Here is a 20,904-nt window from a genome sequence, read left to right on the forward strand (position 1 = left end):
GCAGGTTTTTTTCCAGAGTCCAACAACTGTCTGAAAAAATAAACACATCCTGGCATCTAAGCTAACTCTATTCCTAAGGGCTTTATAAGCATGATCTCTAGTCCTACCATCCCCATCCATCTGATATATTCAACTGGACGTCAGCATTTTAAAGACTTCAATCAGAATCTCTCTGTAAATAATCTCAATATAAATACCCCTAATTCTCAAGAGCCTAACCTCATAACTAAGGTTAGGTACCATCTTAGTTGCTTTAATCTGCACTCTCCCCCAAACTTAGACATCCTGCACCATGTGCAGGGCCCAAAACTGAACATAGTGTGGATACATCAGACCTTCAAAGCATCCTACGCATTCTCATCCCACGTAATCCCCGCGTGGGAGACTTCTACTGCCTCCCAAAGATACACAAAGCCAACACACCCGGACGTCCCATCGTATCAGGCAACGGAACCCTGTGTGAGAACCTCTCTGGATACATCGAGGGCATCCTGAAACCCATCGTACAGGGAACCCCCAGCTTCTGTCGTGACACTACAGACTTCCTACAAAAACTCAGTACCCACGGACCAGTTGAACCAGGAACACTTCTCACCACGATGGACGTCTCGGCACTATACACCAGTATCCCCCACGATGACGGCATCGCTGCGACAGCATCAATACTCAACACCAACAACAGCCAATCTCCGGAAGCCATCCTACAACTCATCCGCTTCATCCTGGATCACAATGTCTTCACCTTCGATAACCAGTTCTTTACCCAAACACACGGAACAGCCATGGGGACCAAATTCGCACCCCAATACGCCAACATTTTCATGCACAAGTTCGAGCAGGACTTCTTCACTGCACAAGACCTCCAACCAACACTATACACCAGATACATCGACGACATTTTCTTTCTATGGACCCACGGCAAGGAATCACTAAAGAGACTACACGATAACATCAACAAGTTCCATCCCACCATCAAGCTCACCATGGACTACTCCTCAGAATCAGTTTCTTTCTTGGACACACGAATCTCCATCAAAGACGGGCACCTCAGCACCTCACTCTACCGCAAGCCCACGGACAACCTCACGATGCTCCACTTTTCCAGCTTCCACCCTAACCACGTCAAAGAGGCCATCCCCTATGGACAGGCCCTGCGAATACACAGGGTCTGCTCAGACGAGGAGGAACGCGATGGACACCTACAGACGCTGAAAGACGCCCTAGTAAGAACGGGATATGACGCTCGACTCATCGATCGACAGTTCCGACGGGCCACAGCAAAAAATCGCATAGACCTCCTCAGGAGACTAACACGGGACGCAACCAACAGAGTACCCTTTGTCGTCCAGTACTTCCCCGGAGCGGAGAAACTACGCCATGTTCTCCGCAGCCTTCAACATGTCATCAATGAGGACAAACACCTCGCTATGGCCATCCCCACACCTCCACTACTCGCCTTTAAACAGCCACCCAACCTCAAACAGACCATCGTTCGCAGCAAACTACCTAGCTTTCAAGAGAACAGCGTCCACGACGCCACACAACCCTGCCACGGTAACCTCTGCAAGACATGCCAGATCATCGACACAGATACCACCATCACACGAGATGACACCACCCACCAGGTGCATGGTTCATACTCCTGTGACTCAGCCAACGTTGTCTACCTCATACGTTGCAGGAAAGGATGCCCCAGAGCATGGTACATTGGCGAGACCATGCAGACGCTGCGACAACGGATGAACGGACACCGCGCAACAATCGCCAAACAGGAGGGTTCCCTCCCAGTCGGGGAACACTTCAGCAGTCATGGACATTCATCCACCGACCTTCGGGTAAGCGTACTCCAAGGCGGCCTTCGAGACACACGACAACGCAAAATTGTCGAGCAGAAATTGATAGCCAAGTTCCGCACCCATGAGGACGGCCTCAACCGGGATCTTGGGTTCATGTCACGCTACACGTTACCCCACCAGCGAACAAATGTTATCTGTTTTTAATATAATGGGTCATTTGCTGGCTCTCTCTGCCTTCCGGATGTTTCTGCCTCTCTCTGTTTTTTTTCTCTGTTTTTTTTTCCCTGTTTGTTTTTTTGTTGAATGTGTATTCGGAGGTTCTGCAGGTAACACCTCTCTGTCTGAACACGGTGATTGCCTTGGCAACGGGCAGTTGCAGGGGCAGTCTGTAAACACCATGTTTTATTGTTCAATATGTATAAATGCGTAGGCTTCAAGGAGATCTTGAAACATTTGCCTGAGGAAGGAGAAAATCTCCGAAAGCTTGTGAATTTAAAATAAAATTGCTGGACTATAACTTGGTGTTGTAAAATTGTTTACAATTGTCAACCCCAGTCCATCACCGGCATCTCCACATCATGACTACCATCGACACCACAAACTGCCGGCTCACAGTGGAAAGGATATCCAAGAAGATCGCGCATTTAGACACAGACATCAAGTTTTTACAGAGCTGCAAGAAAGCAGACAAGATCCCGAAAGGACTCCAGATCACGAACCCACTCAAGTCCACATACAACTCGGATTACGCTGAGAGACTCTGCCGCCGTACCTCTCGCACACTCCGCAACCATCTCATACACCAACTCTACAGCAGACGCCACAACCTCGAAACCAAGATAGAGTCCATACTCTCAACCTGTACTCAGGACGCAGCAGACCAGCTACGTTATACCGCCAAACAGACGAGGCAACGGAACTACGCTGCCTACATGAAAACCAAGAGCAGGAAGCTTGAGAAACTCGGCATCACCACCAGCAACGACCAAGCTTCCCCTGGTACCACGGTTGCAACCACAGGGAAGTCTATTGTCAATTTATCCGACCACACCCTTCAACCAGACGAAATCGAAGTTCTCAGCCGAGGGCTCAATTTCTGCCCCACTACCAAAATGGACCCCACTAGTCTCGCGGCGGACACAGAGGAATTCATCAGGAGAATGAGGCTCCGGGAATTCTACCACAAACCCCAAGATTTCAGCAGCGAACCCAATGAGACAATCGACGATCCGGAACAGCAGACAGAGGGATCCGCGGTACAGCAACCGAAGAGGAAAGAGTCAAACTGGACTCCTCCGGAGGGTCGCTGCCCTCAGCTGGACATGTATGCTCAAGCTGTCAGGAAATGCGTCAATGCCAGATTCATCAGCCGCACTCAGAAGACAGTCCAGAATGTCACCCGAGCACAACGCAACGCCATCAACGCTCTCAAGACCAACCGCAACATCGTCATCAAACCAGCGGACAAAGGAGGAGCCATAGTCATACAGAACAGAACAGACTATTGCAAAGAAGCATACCGACAACTGGACAACCAGGAACACTACAGACGGTTACCCGCAGATCCGACCAAAGAACACACCCACCAGCTCAACAAACTGATCAAGACCTTCGATCCAGACCTTCAAAGCATCCTACGCATTCTCATCCCACGTAATCCCCGCGTGGGAGACTTCTACTGCCTCCCAAAGATACACAAAGCCAACACACCCGGACGTCCCATCGTATCAGGCAACGGAACCCTGTGTGAGAACCTCTCTGGATACATCGAGGGCATCCTGAAACCCATCGTACAGGGAACCCCCAGCTTCTGTCGTGACACTACAGACTTCCTACAAAAACTCAGTACCCACGGACCAGTTGAACCAGGAACACTTCTCACCACGATGGACGTCTCGGCACTATACACCAGTATCCCCCACGATGACGGCATCGCTGCGACAGCATCAATACTCAACACCAACAACAGCCAATCTCCGGAAGCCATCCTACAACTCATCCGCTTCATCCTGGATCACAATGTCTTCACCTTCGATAACCAGTTCTTTACCCAAACACACGGAACAGCCATGGGGACCAAATTCGCACCCCAATACGCCAACATTTTCATGCACAAGTTCGAGCAGGACTTCTTCACTGCACAAGACCTCCAACCAACACTATACACCAGATACATCGACGACATTTTCTTTCTATGGACCCACGGCAAGGAATCACTAAAGAGACTACACGATAACATCAACAAGTTCCATCCCACCATCAAGCTCACCATGGACTACTCCTCAGAATCAGTTTCTTTCTTGGACACACGAATCTCCATCAAAGACGGGCACCTCAGCACCTCACTCTACCGCAAGCCCACGGACAACCTCACGATGCTCCACTTTTCCAGCTTCCACCCTAACCACGTCAAAGAGGCCATCCCCTATGGACAGGCCCTGCGAATACACAGGGTCTGCTCAGACGAGGAGGAACGCGATGGACACCTACAGACGCTGAAAGACGCCCTAGTAAGAACGGGATATGACGCTCGACTCATCGATCGACAGTTCCGACGGGCCACAGCAAAAAATCGCATAGACCTCCTCAGGAGACTAACACGGGACGCAACCAACAGAGTACCCTTTGTCGTCCAGTACTTCCCCGGAGCGGAGAAACTACGCCATGTTCTCCGCAGCCTTCAACATGTCATCAATGAGGACAAACACCTCGCTATGGCCATCCCCACACCTCCACTACTCGCCTTTAAACAGCCACCCAACCTCAAACAGACCATCGTTCGCAGCAAACTACCTAGCTTTCAAGAGAACAGCGTCCACGACGCCACACAACCCTGCCACGGTAACCTCTGCAAGACATGCCAGATCATCGACACAGATACCACCATCACACGAGATGACACCACCCACCAGGTGCATGGTTCATACTCCTGTGACTCAGCCAACGTTGTCTACCTCATACGTTGCAGGAAAGGATGCCCCAGAGCATGGTACATTGGCGAGACCATGCAGACGCTGCGACAACGGATGAACGGACACCGCGCAACAATCGCCAAACAGGAGGGTTCCCTCCCAGTCGGGGAACACTTCAGCAGTCATGGACATTCATCCACCGACCTTCGGGTAAGCGTACTCCAAGGCGGCCTTCGAGACACACGACAACGCAAAATTGTCGAGCAGAAATTGATAGCCAAGTTCCGCACCCATGAGGACGGCCTCAACCGGGATCTTGGGTTCATGTCACGCTACACGTTACCCCACCAGCGAACAAATGTTATCTGTTTTTAATATAATGGGTCATTTGCTGGCTCTCTCTGCCTTCCGGATGTTTCTGCCTCTCTCTGTTTTTTTTCTCTGTTTTTTTTTCCCTGTTTGTTTTTTTGTTGAATGTGTATTCGGAGGTTCTGCAGGTAACACCTCTCTGTCTGAACACGGTGATTGCCTTGGCAACGGGCAGTTGCAGGGGCAGTCTGTAAACACCATGTTTTATTGTTCAATATGTATAAATGCGTAGGCTTCAAGGAGATCTTGAAACATTTGCCTGAGGAAGGAGAAAATCTCCGAAAGCTTGTGAATTTAAAATAAAATTGCTGGACTATAACTTGGTGTTGTAAAATTGTTTACAATGGATACATCAGGGCATTGTATGACTGAATATAATACTCTTCATTTTGTAACCTAAAACGCTGTATGTTTTTCTTACAGTCACCTCACACTGCTCATGCATCTTGAATGTGTGATCCACTTCTACCCCCAAGTATCTTTCTTGATCAGCAGCAACAACTTGCATTTATATAGCGCCTTTAACATAGTAAAACGTCCCAAGGCGCTTCACAGGAGCGATTGTCAAACACAATTTGACACCGAGCCACATAAGGAGATAGTAGGACAAGTGACCAGAAGCTTGGTCAAAGAGGTAGGTTTAACGAGCTTCTTAAAGGAGGAGAGAGAGAGAGGTACAGAGGTGGAGAGGTTTAGAGAGGGAATTCCAGAGCTCAGGGCCTATGTTGGAGCAAATAAAATCGGGGATGCGCAAGAGGTCTGAATTGGAGGAGCTATTTGCAGTTACCTTTAAATGGAATCACCCCTTAAATGAGCATTAATACAGCATGGCAGGAGCTGGATAATTCTTTGTTAAAAGAGAGCAGGGTGAAAAAACTATGACGACTCTACTAAATAAATCAAAATGCCTGGACTTAGCTCTCTTAACATATTGTGCTAGGCCATTGGTAAATGGTTATTCCTCAGCAAAACTACTAAAGGGAAGAAAGCTGAGGACAGTCTTGCAGATGCTGCCAACATATCTTGCTCCTCAATGCTCACACCATGCCGACATCACAGAGAAGGGGAAAGGAGAATAAGAACAGTCAAGTAGAAAACTACAATTTCAGGCACTCGCTGAATCAGAGTGAAGGGGATCAACTCTGGACAATGGATCCAGGGGCCAAGGGAGAAACATAACCAGGAGCCTCAAGACCGTGACTGTATGCTGTCCAAACACTTACTGATTCTGCAAGAAGAAGCCAATGTCATCTTGCTCACAACTCCAAACCAACAGGAAAAGAGATTCTCAACCTAGTACTCAGACAGATTTTTTTTTTATTTGTCCATGGGATGTGGGCATGGCTGGCGAGGCCGGCATTTATTGCCCATCCCTAATTGCCTTTGAGAAGGTGGTGGTGAGCCGCCTTCTTGAACCGCTGCAGTCCGTGTGGTGACGGTTCTCCCACAGTGCTGTTAGGAAGGGAGTTCCAGGATATTGACCCAGCGACGATGAAGGAACGGCGATATATTTCCAAGTCGGGATGGTTATGACTTTGAGGGGAACATGCAGGTGGTGTTGTTCCCATGTGTCTGCTGCTCTTGTCCTTCTAGGTGGTAGAGGTCGCGGGTTTGGGAGGTGCTGTCGAAGAAGCCTTGGCGAGTTGCTGCAGTGCATCCTGTGGATGGTACACACTGTAGCCACTGTGCGCCGGTGATGAAGGGGGTGAATGTTTAGGGTGGTGGATGGGGTGCCAATCAAGCGGGCTGCTTTGTCCTGGATGGTGTCGAGCTTCTTGAGTGTTGTTGGAGCTGCACTCATCCAGGCAAGTGGAGAGTATTCCATCCCACTCCTGACTTGTGCCTTGCAGATGGTGGAAAGGCTTTGGGGAGTCAGGAGGTGAGTCACTCGCCGCAGAACACCCAGCCTCTGACCTGCTCTCGTAGCCACAGTATTTATATGGCTGATCCGGTTAAGTTTCTAGTCAATGGTGACCCCAGGATGTTGATGGTGGAGGATACCGATAACCAAAGCAAAGAAGACATAAGCTCTCTGAAACTGAATCAGGGACCACTTCAAACTCCTGAGCTATTGGATGCCTAAGGTACCAGGACATCATGAAGGAAACTATCTATATCTCTAAAAAGACTGGACTTATAACTGTGGGGGAGGGAAGCACTTGTTAGAATATTTCTTGGAAAGGAACATTGCATAATCCAATTATAAGATTACAAATTGATTATGTGCGATGTAAGAAAAGGCTAATCGGGTGAGTACTGAGTCAGTTCCTGATATGGAAACTTTGCAGATTGTGGTTAGGGAAAAAAGACAGTGGATTGGAAAACTATAAGAGAAGCATCTTGAAACAAAATACTGTTGTTAATATCTGTGTCTAAGTTTATTCTAATTGAAACATATTATAGCACTGCCCTGTGGGGAGAGAGGGAAAATTGATGAGGGGATTGGATATTGCACTGGTTTTAACCTACTGTCCTTTTTTTTGTTGTTCTGGGAATGTTCTTACTGGTAGAATATTGGAGATGATAACTTTAGATTTATTCAAGATGCAAGATGATGCGATTGGGAGAATCTAATTCTCCCAACTGCATCATTTCTGGGTGAGTGATATAGGATTGCCTCTCTCATCTGTGTTCATCTTGTGACCTTTGGAATCTAGGTGTTGAATCCAACCCAGACTGATGGGAAGAAAGTCTCCTTTTTCTATTGGCTGTAAGGGATCTATGTCAAATGGGTTTGGGCAATCCAGTTCCTAGCGAGGTCAAGGCCAGAGAACAAAATTGCCCCTGATTTGGCACTAAGTTGGCCTTGTCACTCAGACCACAAGGATGACCAGTGCGATAAGTCACATGGTGCGGTAGGCACTCTTCTTCTGAAGCTGAGGTTAAAATACGCTGATGGCAGTCTGCATCTGGCCATTCGACACACGCTGTGGGAGGACTTGGTCGTGTAAATGGCATAAATTCTGTTCCCCAGTAACGACATCCCTCAACTCGATAAGTATGAACAGTTAAGAGGGAAAATCCAAGGGCCAATCTTCTGACACCACTCCTTCAGAGGAAAGATTTTATACCTGAAACATCAACTGCTTCGTGTCTTCTCGACAGATGCTGCCCAACTTGCTGAGTATCTCCAGCACTTTTTGTTTTTGTACCACTCTTTCAGTGCCAGGTTAAACGATCTATTGGTAGAGGTCACGGGCAGGTAACATGTCCAACCTCCGGATTGGGGAATGGTGAATTTCTCAAGCCACAGTCTCAGCTTGCGCTCGAGTCCATTTTTCATTATTGGACATTAATCTGAAAAGCTTTAAGTGTCCCAGCGATGGCGTCTGAGGCAACAATACAGTAATTAATTGCCAATGAATCACAATCCCTTGTGATTAAGGTTTGGGTTCCAAATGTGTCCTTAACCTGATTTACTCTATTGTAAATAAATCCCGAAAGAAGAGCTGGTATTGGCATCAATTAACTGACTGACCTGTTTTGCTGGTTGAATAATTGATCCCATAACTGGCTCTGAATTGTTAACTTCTGTTCGTGAAGAGATATGCTGAAGACAAAGCTTTGAAGTCACTGTAGTTTCACAGTGAAGATGTTAAAATATCGAGCACATGAAGGAATGGAGAGAAATCCTCCAATAGAAATGGCCTATTTCAGCAGCGCTCATAATATGGTTTTGGGGCCCAGTGTGGCCCATTTCCCCTCCCTCTGTAGATTTCCATATCCCAGGCCTCCATTTGCAGTTGTCCAGCTGTGGATTCAGTGCAGTTCCCTCTCCTTTTCTTGCTACTGGGAGGCAGGGCGTCTGCAGCCTCTATCCAGCAAGTGAAAGGCCCAACAGCTTCTTTTTTCTTTCTCTTCCTGTGGAGAAGTTTATTTGACATTTACGCACAGTGGCATGGTTCAAATTAGGAGCTGATTATGTGGGAAATCACAGCCACAGACCTGTGTGCCATCTGTGGTGCATTATTGAGGGAAGCTCTTGAGCAAGACATTGGTTGGGATTATTGGCCCCCGTGAGTTAATGAGTAACACTGTTGTAGTTACACTGATTATCTGCCATGTGACACTGTATAAGGATTGATGACTCCAATCCCATGCCATGTTAGTGTACTAGCTGGCTGGCCCATGCGATTTCTCATAAAACAAGGTCTCAGTCTAAGCCAGGCTGTTTGCAGAAGAGAACATGTTTTCTACGCCTGAGAATGAGTAAGTCCTTGATGGAAGGATAGAGCTGGCACTTGTTAGGGAAGTTATGTTGGGATGGAGGGGGCAAGCACTAAGTGGGGTAACCTACGAATCAGTGTTGGGGCTCTTACTGTTACATTAACAATCTGGATTCAAATTTGCAGATGATACGACACTAAGTGAGTGGGGGGGCATTTGATTCTGAGAAGGCAGCTCAGAAACTAGTGAGTGAGTGGAATATTATATGTAAATGAGCAGAACAATGGCAGATGAATCTTAATATGGCAAAGTTGGTAAAGGACTGCAGAGGTTCAAGAAGAAGGCCCACCACCACCTCCTATGGGTAACTAGGGATGGGAAATAAATTCAGCCTTGCCCATATTGCCCACATCCTAAGAACTACAAAATAAATAACTTTTGATCATGTCGCCTCTAACCTACTAGGAGTTGAGACTGTCCAAACTCATTTTACAGACAGCAGCTAATGGAGACTTTCAGCCCATCAGTCTGTCCTAGATATGAGGCCAGTTCCCAAAGCAGAAAGACCACTGTCTTAACTCACCAGTGTCCCCTTGCCCCCCACCTCACAACCATCCCCCAACTCTTCCTTTGTTTCTGTAATTTTCCCAGCTTCATGATCAGTACAAAGAAAAAGTTACTGGCAAGTCAGGCCTTGTAATCAGAGAAATGAATAAGAAAGCCATCATATGGGCAAGCTTCCTCCTCATGATAATTTGACTGAAAAAAACCCCTCTATGTATATTAATTCGCGCCAGACAAGTGCCAGGCAATGACCATCTCCAACAAGAGAGAATCGAACCACCTCCCCTTGACATTCAACGGCATTACCATCGCCGCATCACCCACCGTCAACATCCTGGGGGTCACCATTGACCAGACACTTAACTGGACCAGCCACATAAATACTGTGGCTACACGAGCAGGTCAGAGGCTGGGTATTCTGCGGCGAGTGACTCACCTCCTGACTCAACAAAGCTTTTCCACCGTTCTACAAGGCACAAGTCAGGAGTGTGATGGAATACTCTCCACTTGCCTGGATGAGTGCAGCTCCAACAACACTCAAGAAGCTCGACACCATCCAGGACAAAGCAGCCCGCTTGATTGGCACCCCATCCACCACCCTAAACATTCACTCCCTCCACCACCGGCGCACAATGGCTACAGTGTGAACTATCCACAAGATGCACTGCAGCAACTCGCCAAGGCTTCTTCGACAGCACCTCCCAAACCCGCGACCTCTAACACCTAGAAAGACAAGGGCAGCAGACGCATGGGAACAACACCACCTGCACGTTCCCCTCCAAGTCACACACCATCCCGACTTGGAAATATATCGGCCGTTCCTTCATCGTCGCTGGGTCAAAATCCTGGAACTCCCTACCTAACAGCACTGTGGGAGAACCGTCACCACACGGACTGCAGCGGTTCAAGAAGGCGGCTCACCACCACCTTCTCAAGGGCAATTAGGGATGGGCAATAAATGCTGGCCTTGCCAGCGACGCCCACATCCCATGAACAAATAAAAAAAAAAATTGGCTCCTGTGTTCCTGGAAGCACAGAACAGCCTGGCCTATGGAGTTCCAGCCACATGGATTTGTTGACTGCCAAGAAAATCAGCGATTATCGGGAATATAGATTTCTCAGATATACACAGCTCATGGTTACAATCCAACAAAATCCTCCAGTAAAAGTCTGCAAACAGTTTGAAGTTGGGGCCAAATCAGCCTTTTCATCCAATTGGTTTTTGGTTCTAGGCTTTCATAATCACAGTTGGGGAAAAAATAAATCATTGAGGAAAGAAGTGCTTAAAAGGCGATTGTGAGCATCTACTTTTATTATTCCCAAGAAATTATGTTGTATTCTCTTTCTCTTGAAGCTTCCCTGCATCACTCACTTTCTTTGGCTGTTCTGAAATTGCTGTTTTTTTAAATGATCTTAACATTAACTTTACAGCCTCTTATTTCCCCCGCCTCTCCTGAAAAATGCTGACCCTTCCTCCGAATTGCCTGACACTTGTCTTCAACTTTCCTTTCACCAGCTTAACCTATGCCCTCTTGTTCTAGTATCCTGGCATACCCTGCAGTAGTGCCCCAGATTAACTTTACCTATGCCACCCTTGTGCACTTCTGGAAGGCCCTCTCTCTTGTTGCCTTGTTTTAATGCTAAACAATTCCCTAGTTTTTCCAGAATTTTCTCATGATGCTCGAGGTCCGCCTTATGGCCTTTCTCTGCACAACCTCCAGGTGAGAGGATCTCTGATTTAGTTCCAATTTTGTTACGATCAGAGGAGCTGGAACGTAGCATGAAGCAGGATAGTGCTGATTTGGGATCTCCATCACAAAGATCCAAGCTATGGCCTGATACGTCCACACATTGGTGATAGTCACCTGTCCAATTTTCTATCCTTCCTCGCTGTCAGATTCAGGTACTTGAAGGCAGGTGAATCAAGTAGGATGAAAGTAAATTTTTTTATGCAGCGAGTTTTTATGATCTGGAATGCACTGTCTGAAAGGGCGGTGGAAGCAGATTCAATAATAACTTTCAAAAGGGAATCGGATATATACTTGAAAAGGAAAAATTTGCAGGGCTATGGGGAAAGAGCAGGGGGAGTGGGACTAATTGGATAGCTCTTCAAAGAGCTAGGAGAAACACAGTGGGCTGAATGGCCTCCTTCTGTGCTGTATGATTCTATGAAAGGGAAACAATACCTTAAATTGAGGGAGTCTTATCCACAAACAGAATAGGAAGCTCACCGGCTGGAACAGTATGATTGGCACTCGTGGCCTAATTTGAGGTTTGCCTGCAAATGGCAGTAAGAGTGGGCCATAATTTTCTGTAGCAAGACATCTAATGGCATCTGCTGTTAGTTAGACTTGCCCTTGCACATTTAGGTTTTTAAATTTTTTGCGTAGCAAGTTGCTGAAAGTGCGAGATAATGTCGCAGCGAGGGAACACCGGGCTTCTGGGACCTGTGTGAACAGGGCAAGCAACTGGGTATCTCCTTAACCGATCAGATTGAAGGATTGTGAAATTAACAGCGCAAGGACTGAGAAGGAAGTCTAAGTTAGAATGGGTGAATTCAAGGTCAAATCAGGTACAGAGAGAGAAAGAAAGAGAGGGAAAGAAAGATTGAATTAAGAGAGAAAAAAGACACAGAAAGGAAAAGTAAAAAAAAATTAAAATTTGACATTTTAAAAATCTCCAACAACAATTAAAACCTGAAGGAATGAGATTTCACACTTGTAACAGTTAATTTTCAGTGTCAGAGACATTGACTGGCAGTAATTAACACTTATCACATCGTTAAAAGGGTACTTAGACAAGAAAAAGATTCTTCTTCTTCACAATCTTCAATGGCAGCCTGTCAAGTTTACTGGCATGTTTTGGCTTTTCGTCACCCGCTTGTGAATCATTTGCTGCAAGGCTGACTCAGCTATCTTCATTTTCTGATTGGCCATCTTCCTCTTAGGGTACTTAGGTTGAAATAGATTCGACTTAGCTTTCTGTGGCGAGTTTAGTTCGTATCCACTGCGCAAATATAACAACTTCACGCCATTCGCTGCATTTCAATGGTACGGCAGACGGCGAGGTGCCGTTTTCGCGAAGCTAACAGCGGAGCGCCGTAATTCGGACAGCAACCTTTGGATTTCCGCGTTTATCCGTGCATCTGCCCTCGCCTGAAGTTGCCGTGGCATTTGCGCATAAATTACAGGCGTGCCATTAGCCTCACCGTTATTTTGACGGCAAATTCTGGCCCAGTAAGTTTAGTGTGTGTGAGCCCAGTTCTGATTGAGCACTGTTTCAATTAATATAAAATTACTGCCGACATGAAAAGAAAAACATTGAAAGATGAAAAGATAAACTTCAAAAGACTAGCTCTTGACAGAGTTCCATCAATATGGATTTCTGCATAAAAGCACTTTTACCCCATAACTGTCAAATTTAAGTTTCTATGACCTTTGACGAGTACTCTAAATATTAAAATTTATACATAATCTGTTAGGCACCGTAATGAAAGCATCATAAGATCAATTTGAAAAAACTGTGGCTCGTGGCAAATACTATTAAAAGGGGTCTTATTATCATTTTAAAACATCGTGCAAGACACTACAGGGTCGGCATACAGAGGAGGGTAAGACCACAGGATGGAGATGCAATTAGTTTAGTTGCCACTTTCCATGATTTGGTGATTCTCTGTCAACTATTTTCTGTTTGCAAATTTTAATGATTAGTTTCCACCTCCTCCAACACAGCATCATCCAATGAACAGTCATTAAAAAGCAAAACTAGTGATGGGGACACATAGAGAAAGGAAGAGACACAGAGACAGAGAAACACAGGAGGCGTAATTTTAACTTTGGCCAATGGTGTATAATAGGCGATATCAAACTGACCGCCCGTTACATGCCTCATCCGATTTTCACTTCCATTTCACTGCTTCTTTGTCTGTTAGTTAACGGACGATGTTTATTTCCACTCTAGGCTCTACAAACTACTCGACTCAAAACCAAGACCATCTACGAACAAGCTTGTTCTAAATTAATTGAATTACAAACCGATTCAAATTACCGTGAGGAGTAAAAACGTGGATTTTTTGCCCTAAGAGAATCAACCACAGAAATCTAAAATATAAACACATTCAACAGTCTCGCTGTCTGTCCATCTCTCGCTGCCTGTCCATCTCTCACTGCCTGTCTCTCGCTGCCTGTCCATCTCTCGCTGCCTGTCTCCCGCTGCCTGTCCCTCTCCCGATCTCCCGCTGCCTGTCCCTCTCTCCATCTCTCGCTGCCTGTCCCTCTCTCCATCTCTCGCTGCCTGTCCCTCTCCCCATCTCTCGCTGCCTGTCTCGCACTGCCTGTCCCTCTCTCCATCTCTCGCTGCCTGTCCCTCTCCCCATCTCTCGCTGTCTGTCCCTCTCTCGCTGTCTGTCCCTCTTTCCATCTCTCACTGCCTGTCTCTCGCTGCCTGTCCCTCTCTCCATCTCTCGCTGCCTGTCCCTCTCTCGCTGTCTGTCCCTCTCTCCATCTCTCGCTGCCTGTCTCTCGCTGCCTGACCCTCTCCCCATCTCTCGCTGCCTGTTGCTCTCTCCATCTCTCGCTGTCTGTCCCTCTCCCCATCTCTCGCTGTTTGTCCATCTCTTGCTGCCTGTCCCTCTCTCCATCTTTCGCTGCCTGTCCCTCTCTCCATCTCTCGCTGCCTGTCCCTCTCGCTGTCTGTCCCTCTCCCCATCTCTCGCTGTTTGTCCATCTCTTGCTGCCTGTCCCTCTCTCTATCTCTTGCTGTCTGTCCCTCTCTCCATCTCTCGCTGCCTGTCCCTCTCCCCATCTCTCGCTGCCTGTCCCTCTCCCCATCTCTCGCTGCCTGTCCCTCTCCCCATCTCTCACTGCCTGTCCCTCTCCCCATCTCTCACTGCCTGTCCCTCTCCCCATCTCTCGCTGCCTGTCCCTCTCCCCATCTCTCGCTGCCTGTCCCTCTCCCCATCTCTCGCTGCCTGTCCCTCTCCCCATCTCTCACTGCCTGTCCCTCTCTCGCTGCCAGTCCCTCTCTCCATCTCTCGCTGCCTGTCCCTCTCTCGCTGCCAGTCCCTCTCTCCATCTCTCACTGCCTGTCCCTCTCTCCATCTCTCACTGCCTGTCCCTCTCCCCATCTCTCACTGCCTGTCCCTCTCTCGCTGCCTGTCCCTCTCTCCATCTCTCGCTGCCTGTCCCTTTCTCCACCTCTCACTGCCTGTCCCTCTCTCCATCTCTCGCTGCCTGTCCCTCTCTCCACCTCTCACTGCCTGTCCCTCTCTCCATCTCTCGCTGCCTGTCCCTCTCCCTTCATCCTTCCCTGTTTCTCTCCCCCTATTTGATGGTGGCTTTCACTCGGTTCCCCCACCCCTCTCTCGGTTGGTTCTAGTTTCTGTCCTTGTCCCTTTCCCTGTCTCCTTTCTATATCTATCGTTGTCCCCATCCCATTTCTCTAGGGGTGATTTTAACTTTACCTCCTTCAGGTAATGTACCCATTCTGGAGCCACTGGGAGTTGACGAACCACGATTTTACCTGCTACACTGAGCAGCGGCAAGGACACCTGCCCAAGGCCGGCGAGGTCCTTTTTAACATATATCTGGCCAATATGTATCCCTCGAACAAAGTTACTGAAACAGATGATCTAGTCATTATCACATTGCTGTTTGTGGGACCTTGCTGTGTGCAATTTGACTGACACGTTTCCTACATTACAACAGTGACGACACTTCAAAAAAGTACTTAATTGGCTCTAGAGTGCTTTGAGACGTCCTGAGGTCCAGGGGAAGTGAAAGGCGCTATATGAATGCAAGGTCCTTCTTTCTTTCTCCACATGTCAGGTCCTGATGACATCATTGGGATCTGACTGCAATTTTAACTAAGAAGTCTGAGCGGGAAAGGGCGGTGAGTCTCCCACCAGGCCATCCTGGATCGTGGCCTGAAGAGGCCCGAGAAGGTAACGTTCAAATTATTTTTTAAAATTTCCTTTTGGGGCCAAGAGGAGCAGGAGTGGGAAGTCGGAATGGGCGGGAAGTCAGCCGGGAGATAAAATATTCCGGGCCTCTTTTTTTCCCGGGACGGATAGGTTCGGAACTGACATCAAAGCTCACCTGTGGAAAACTGACCCATCCCCCACTTAAAATTGGGGTTGCAATCTGTTGCTGCATTTAAATTACAGCGATGGTGGCCCAGTCATTGGTAGGAAGTGACTCAGGTATCAGGATACCTATTTCAAGAGGTAGTTTATTGCTGGAACACCTCAGATGGTGAGCGAGCAGGTGGGGTGGCACGGCTGAGGCCAACTTTTTATTTTGGCTTCAGGCCAGCTTGCGAGCTCAACCAGACCCGCGGAGTGGCCAACACTATAACATTCTGTGCAGTCTTTGCTATTCCACCACATTACAACAGCAGCAACTTGCGTTTATACAGCGCCTTTAATGTAGAAAATATCGTCAAGTGCTTTATAGAGAGGGGTAGGGAGAAAAAAGAAAATTAAATAGATGAAAGGAATTAAGGAACGGGCGCTGAGCCAAGAATAAATGAGAAAGAAAGAAGGAAAGAAGAAAAGAAAGAAAGACTTCATTTATATAGTTTCTTTCACGACCTCAGGATGTCCCAAAGCGCTTTACATCCAATGAAGTACTTTTGAAGTGTAGTCCCTGTTGTAATGTGGCAAACGCGGCAGCCAATTTGCGCACAGCAAGATCCCACAAACAGCAACGCGACAATGATCAAATCATCTGTTTTCTGAGTTCTGTGATCTCAGAATTCAATTTGCATCTCAAAACAGTAACACACACATGTCCGTAAAAGGACCACACAACACGCAACTCTGATCTGCTAATGGCTGTACTGAAAGAATGTGGGACGGGAGCTGGTTAAAGGCGACAGAGAGAAATGGGTTGAGAGGTGGGGGGGATTGTGCGCTTTTACATGCAGTATTTGTGCAGGATTACTATCAGTCTCTGGCTGTTTGTTAATGTGACACTTGCTGCTAAACCTTACACAGGAATAATAATAATGTGGGTGGCTAGTGCTTGGTGAACTGTACCCTAGCAAGGTGCCAACACTTGCAGAGGGGTGGGGAACGAATGGGGGGGGGGGAGGGGGGTGCAGAGGAGGGGAGGAGAGTTTATAAACCAATATTCTCCTCTCTTTCCATTTCTGTTGTATTCATTTCATCCTTATCTCTGTGTTTGTATTCCTGTCAGGGTCCATCATCACAATCTTTGTATTTCCATGCGTGGCTGATACTTCCCATGTGTTTTGTGTTTTATTACAGAGATTGTTCCTGTCAGTCTTATTCCCCCCTCGGGGAGTTCTGCATAATATCTTTGCGAGGGAGTACGATGGCTCTGTCCATTGCAAACTGTCGGACAGACACAAACACAAAACTATCACTGGATCTCGCTTCAGAGGGTGTTTAAAAAAAAAGGAAGATTTTTGCCATCACTCACTGTCCCAGTTCTCAGCACTCAGAGAACAATATTGCAAAAACAACAGTGGAAAATACGAGCTGTCCGGGACTCTCTGTGCTGCATTGGACCACGCACAGCAGGATTCCAAAAAAAGAATTATCAGGGGAGCCAATCTCACCATTCTTCTCGTAAACAGTCATAATAACCCACAAGCTTCCTCTGTTGGCCCCACGCATTGGGCAGGTCAGTGAGCTGAGAGGCTTTTGCTAACAAAATATAGTGTTTACAAATGAAAAGTTCATTAACTAACCTAAAATTTGACAGGCAAAACTAGTAATAGAAACTGTAATTGAAGCATTCATCTAAAAGCTCCCTGCAGGTATAAGAAGGAAAGATGATGGTGTGGTCAGTGTGGGTGTGAGCGTGGTCAGCGTGGGCGTGGTCAGTTTGGGCATGGTCAGTGTAGGTGTGGTCAGTGTAGGTGTGGTCAGTGTGAGTGTGGCCAGTGTGGGTGTGAGCATGGTCAGTGTGGGCGTGGTCAGTTTGGGCATGGTCAGTGTAGGCGTGGTCAGTTTGGGCATGGTCAGTGTGGATGTGGCCAGTAATGGGTGTGAGCGTGGTTGGTGTGGGTGTGGTCAGTGTGGATGTGGCCGGTGTGGGTGTGGTCAGTGCGGGTGTGAGCGTGGTTGGTGTGGGTGTGGCCAGTGTGGGTGTGGTCAGTGTGGATGTGGCCGGTGTGGGTGTGGCCAATAATGGGTGTGAGCGTGGTTGGTGTGGGTGTGGTCAGTGTGGTCAATACCCCTTTGCCCCCATTTTCTCCCTTTCTCTCCTGAAAACATTAACTCCTTGCAGGGATACAATTCCAAAGGTGTTGTCTACCCTCCAGTACCTTCCCCAAATGGCCATGCTTCTGTACAGTGAATGCCTGGAGCCTATTCAATCATAGGGAGGCATCACAGCCAAGCCCAATCCATTCCTAACTTGCATTCACACATAAGCAATTTTCCAACAGGATCCACTAATTAAGTGTCAAGGAATGGGAGTCTGAGGACAGGGATACTAACTGTAATCCCACCCCGGCTAAGATCAGCACGGACCAGGAATTGAAGTTGGGCTATATCATCAGTATCATTCCGCACCATATTGGGCTACGTATTTACCGACTGAGGTTTTTTGATCCCTGATATTTATTCGTTAACTGGGTGCAGTCACACATGAAGTTTAAGATCAAGGTGACAACAGCACCAAGAGGGATTGCAAGATTGGTTTTATTGTGGTTTTCCTCTCTGCGTCCTACCAAGGTCCACTGGACTTGTTCCTTCTCTAGCCAATAAAACTCCGAACGCCATTAGACAAAGTATAGCAACAACACTGAGAACAGCAACATCACTGAGAACAGCAACTACCAGCATCTCTCGGCAAAACAACCAGGTACATATCAGGATTGAAGTGTTGGGTGTTAAATAGATGAAATAGAAAATGTTTTGACACAAAGAAAGCATCAGGGGTCTGGATGGTGAAGTCAATTGGATACTGACCTTTTACCTCTGGCTCAGGAAGTCCACTCTGTACTGGCCTAGTTCCTGGTGGCTGTGGGCCCACTACACAAGTCTAGCGAGTTTTATTTTGCAACTAACAGTGCTCCAAATGGGAACGGGCTCTATTCTCCTGCACAGTTATCCCTCCTCAACATAAGCACCACAGAAAGCCATTAAAGGCGCTGTATAAATGCAAGCTGTTGTTGTTTGTTCATTAGTAGTGACTGCTTTTTGTAGCTGGACTCGTTCTTAGTCAGAACTGGAATTTGTTTGGTGTGGAACAAAGTCACTGTTAGCTCATTTCTCTTAGCCCATTAAACTCCTCTAGTCATCTCCTCTGATCAGGGCAGATGGTCCACAGTGTGGTGTCTCAGAAAGTGGCCTTCTGCATGAGTTCTCTGTTAAAAGATAGAGTAGGGGGAGGCGTTCTAAATTAGATATCACGGGACAGTATATGGAGGTCTGGGGATAATGAAAACGCTTGTTGGCCCAACAATTCTGCTCTGTTTTGACAGAGTAATTCATTGGCTGTGAAGCACTTTGAGACGTCCTGAGAACGTGAAAGGTCATATATCAATGCAAGTTCTTTCTTTCTTTGGCAGCCAATCTTTTATCAAACCTGCATTATTTCTATAGTCACTGACTAGAAGTTGCAAAAGATTAGCGTTCTCCCTCCTCCTCACCCCAATAACTCCAGTGGGTTAGGAATTCACAGTGTCAGGAATTGCAATACATTCACAGATTCACTTAGGAACTAATGCACTACCTGAGGCCGTTTAAAAAAACATTCTCCCCTCCTTTACTGAAGGAGTTAACACCTTGTTGGGGTACAGATCTACTGGTGCTGGCGATCCTCTATTACCTCATCCAAATGGCCAGGCACAGGTGCAGGCACAATGGGCTGAACGGCCTCCTTCAGTTCTGCGTGATTCTATGATATAACCATTCTTCGTTCTTTGACCATGGCCGAGGCTGACTCTGACGTCCACACAAGTGCCCTTTACAGCAGGGTTCACTGGACAGCAGTCAGGAGCAGGAAATTTAGCTGTTTGCTCCACTGCCACCTCTCCCCCAACCCATCCCTTGCCGCGGAGACACTTAAAACTGCAACTCTATATTCTTGCAGTCCTCAATTTTCGGGAAAACTAATGCCATTTTGTTGCTGTATCTTAATGTGCATTTCTTTGTCTGATGATGTGGTGGAAGCCTAGAGATAACCGATTGTCAGCTGCAATGGGTAAATACAAATCCTGCCCATCGCAACTAAAGCTAGCACAACATCGAGTTTACCAGCAACAGAGGAGGCTGGGAAAGAGCCACTCAAGTTCCAACAATGGAGAGAAAGAGGTACATTTTACTCACAGCGTTGCGTCACCTGTGACAGGAGCACATATCGAGAGTAAGAGTGCAAAGGTCGGTGTGTCCCACACAACCGTCTGTCCATTTACCAACCGGGAGCACCAATTCATAAAATCACAGAATCATACAGAACAGATGGAGGCCATTCGGCCCATCGTGCCTGTGCAGGCTCTTTGAAAGAACCATCCCAATTAGTCCCACTCTCCTGCTCTTTCCCCATAGCCCCGGCATATTTTTCCTTTTCAAGTATTTATCTAATTCCCTTCTGAAAGTTACTATTGAATCTGCTTCCACCATCTGCTTTCAGGCAGCGCATTCCAGATCATAACAACTCGCTGCGTAAACAAAATTTCAACTCATCTGGTTCTTTTGCCAATTATCTTAAGTCTGTGTCCTTTGGTTATGGACCCTCCCGCCCGTGAAAACAGTTTCTCCCCCCAAATTGTGACGCTGACACTTACCATCATCTTTCCGATGAAAAATCAGTTTAGTGTCATCTGGAAGAAATAGAAAAAACAGATCATTAAGGCTGCGTTGCTTGTTTATGAAAGATAACAAGCTCAGGTCGGTGATATGAGGGCTTTGGAGTGTTTTTTTGCAAATATTCTTACAATAATAAATATTGTTATTAATAAATCTGACTGCCATTTCTAATCGTTTTCCTGTGGATCTGATTTCTTCCAGTGCTGTAGCAGGGAGGAATGCATAGGTGAACTTCGAGTAAATGAATCCATAAGTGGTTTCGAGTAACTGCAGGAAGTGAGTTTGACTCTTGACAAGCTGTAATTCTCCATGT

The 20,904-nt window shown here is 47.0% G+C and overlaps 1 protein-coding gene across 1 annotated transcript in view; it reads right to left on the reverse strand.

The window, feature by feature from the left end:
• LOC137299854 (plexin domain-containing protein 1-like) overlaps window positions 1-20,904 on the reverse strand; it is a 212,399-nt gene that overhangs the window by 26,729 nt on the left and 164,766 nt on the right. The window contains exon 12 of the mRNA XM_067968792.1: window positions 20,570-20,605. Within this exon, the coding sequence (XP_067824893.1) occupies window positions 20,570-20,605 (36 nt within the window). The remainder of the gene's footprint in view (window positions 1-20,569; window positions 20,606-20,904) is intronic.

Source organism: Heptranchias perlo, chromosome 30, assembly GCF_035084215.1.
Source record: "Heptranchias perlo isolate sHepPer1 chromosome 30, sHepPer1.hap1, whole genome shotgun sequence".
Classification (NCBI taxonomy): Eukaryota; Metazoa; Chordata; class Chondrichthyes; order Hexanchiformes; family Hexanchidae; genus Heptranchias; species Heptranchias perlo.